This window comes from Galeopterus variegatus, unplaced genomic scaffold, assembly GCF_000696425.1.
Source record: "Galeopterus variegatus unplaced genomic scaffold, G_variegatus-3.0.2 Scaffold9932, whole genome shotgun sequence".
Classification (NCBI taxonomy): domain Eukaryota; kingdom Metazoa; phylum Chordata; class Mammalia; order Dermoptera; family Cynocephalidae; genus Galeopterus; species Galeopterus variegatus.
Window position 1 is genome coordinate 104,909 of NW_007736043.1, and position 1,380 is coordinate 106,288.

The 1,380-nt window shown below is 43.7% G+C and overlaps 1 protein-coding gene across 1 annotated transcript in view; it reads right to left on the reverse strand.

The window, feature by feature from the left end:
- The window catches only part of KIF2C (kinesin family member 2C), a 31,185-nt gene that overhangs the window by 22,892 nt on the left and 6,913 nt on the right, over window positions 1–1,380 (reverse strand). Inside the window, exons 3-4 of the mRNA XM_008593979.1 lie at window positions 317–482; window positions 162–214 (exon numbers count right to left, since the gene is read on the reverse strand). Coding sequence (XP_008592201.1) covers window positions 162–214; window positions 317–482 — 219 coding nt within the window. The remainder of the gene's footprint in view (window positions 1–161; window positions 215–316; window positions 483–1,380) is intronic.

Below are 1,380 nucleotides of genomic sequence, written 5' to 3' on the forward strand. Positions count from 1 at the left end.
TCTAGATCCTTGCTCTTAAATCACTAAATGAATATATACAAGGAGAAGCAGCAATAGATGTGACTCTTGGGATGAACAAGTCCACAAAGTAATGGCTTGACTAATATGAGAACAGAGTAGTGATAATAGCACTCCAGTTCTAACCTGAACTCTCTGTATGCCTCTGTGGCTTTTTCCTCAAGACCATAAAGAGGTGAGACAGTCCCTGCTTGGTCTTGATAGCNCAACAATATATGGCTCTTATCAATGCTCACGGGACTATTCTGGGCCCAAGTGCTGTGCTGAAGTCCCAGGTAGTCCCAGAAAACAAATCAGCAAAGAGCCAACAAGCAAAGTGAATCCTCTGTGGCACTGGCTGCAGCCAAATGACAGGCACCTACCTGGACTGTTACATTTTCCTGCAGGGGCAGATTGTCTTTTGGGTGTAAGGGAAGTAGCTGTAAGAGCTCTGGGTTTATTGCAGCCACATCATCAAAATCAACCTGCAAGGAGCAAGTAAAAGTTTCAGTGAAACATAGTTTGTTCAACCCAAATGCATCTCTAGGGGCTGGTGTTGGTTAGAGCATGGTGTTATAACACCAAGGTCAAGGTTAAGGGTTCAGATCCCCTTTGGACAGTCACCAAAACAAACAAAAAAAACCAAATGCATCTCTAAAACCAAGGCTGCCCCTAGATTCAGACTTACCAACTTTAAGTTCCACTAAAAACTAATAGCTATAAAACAAATAATTATTCCTTAGTAATGGTTTACCATCTAGATGGATATGTTTCTAATTTCCAAGCCAATGGTAGATGTCAGTGATGAGAATGAGGTGAAGAGGAAGGCAAACAGGCAGGTAGTTCACGGTAGATCTAGGCCACTTGGCTCCCGAACTGTTCTGCTGGGCAGTGGAGTCCTGCTGGGCACAGCCCCCTAAGCACCTCTTGCTAGCTGACACAAAGGAGGAATTGAGTTCTAATTGTCTGGTGATATTTAAAATGGAGGGCCCTTCAGGATCTTATGGGCAGGGACAAGTTCCCGACAGCTGCTACCTAACCCTAAGTCTACCTACATTTTCTGTTAGGCCCAGAAACTTCTTCCCCAGTCACAGCTTCCTGCTCATGCCTTCCCTATTTCCTGGTCATGCCCACAGTGAGGTCACAATTCTAGATTTACATCATCAGTGCCCTGCAACCCTCTAGGAATAACTCAAAAGTTCACCAGCATAACTTCACAGCAGGTTCAAACACACCAAATTAGTCCCAACTTGGTTATATGTATTTCAGAATGTGACAGAGCTGAATCATGTACTACAGGGTGAGGGTTTTATGCAACTTCTATTTATTAACTGGCCTATTCAAACATTTATTAAGTACGAGTAAGACAGTAGCATGCAGGGG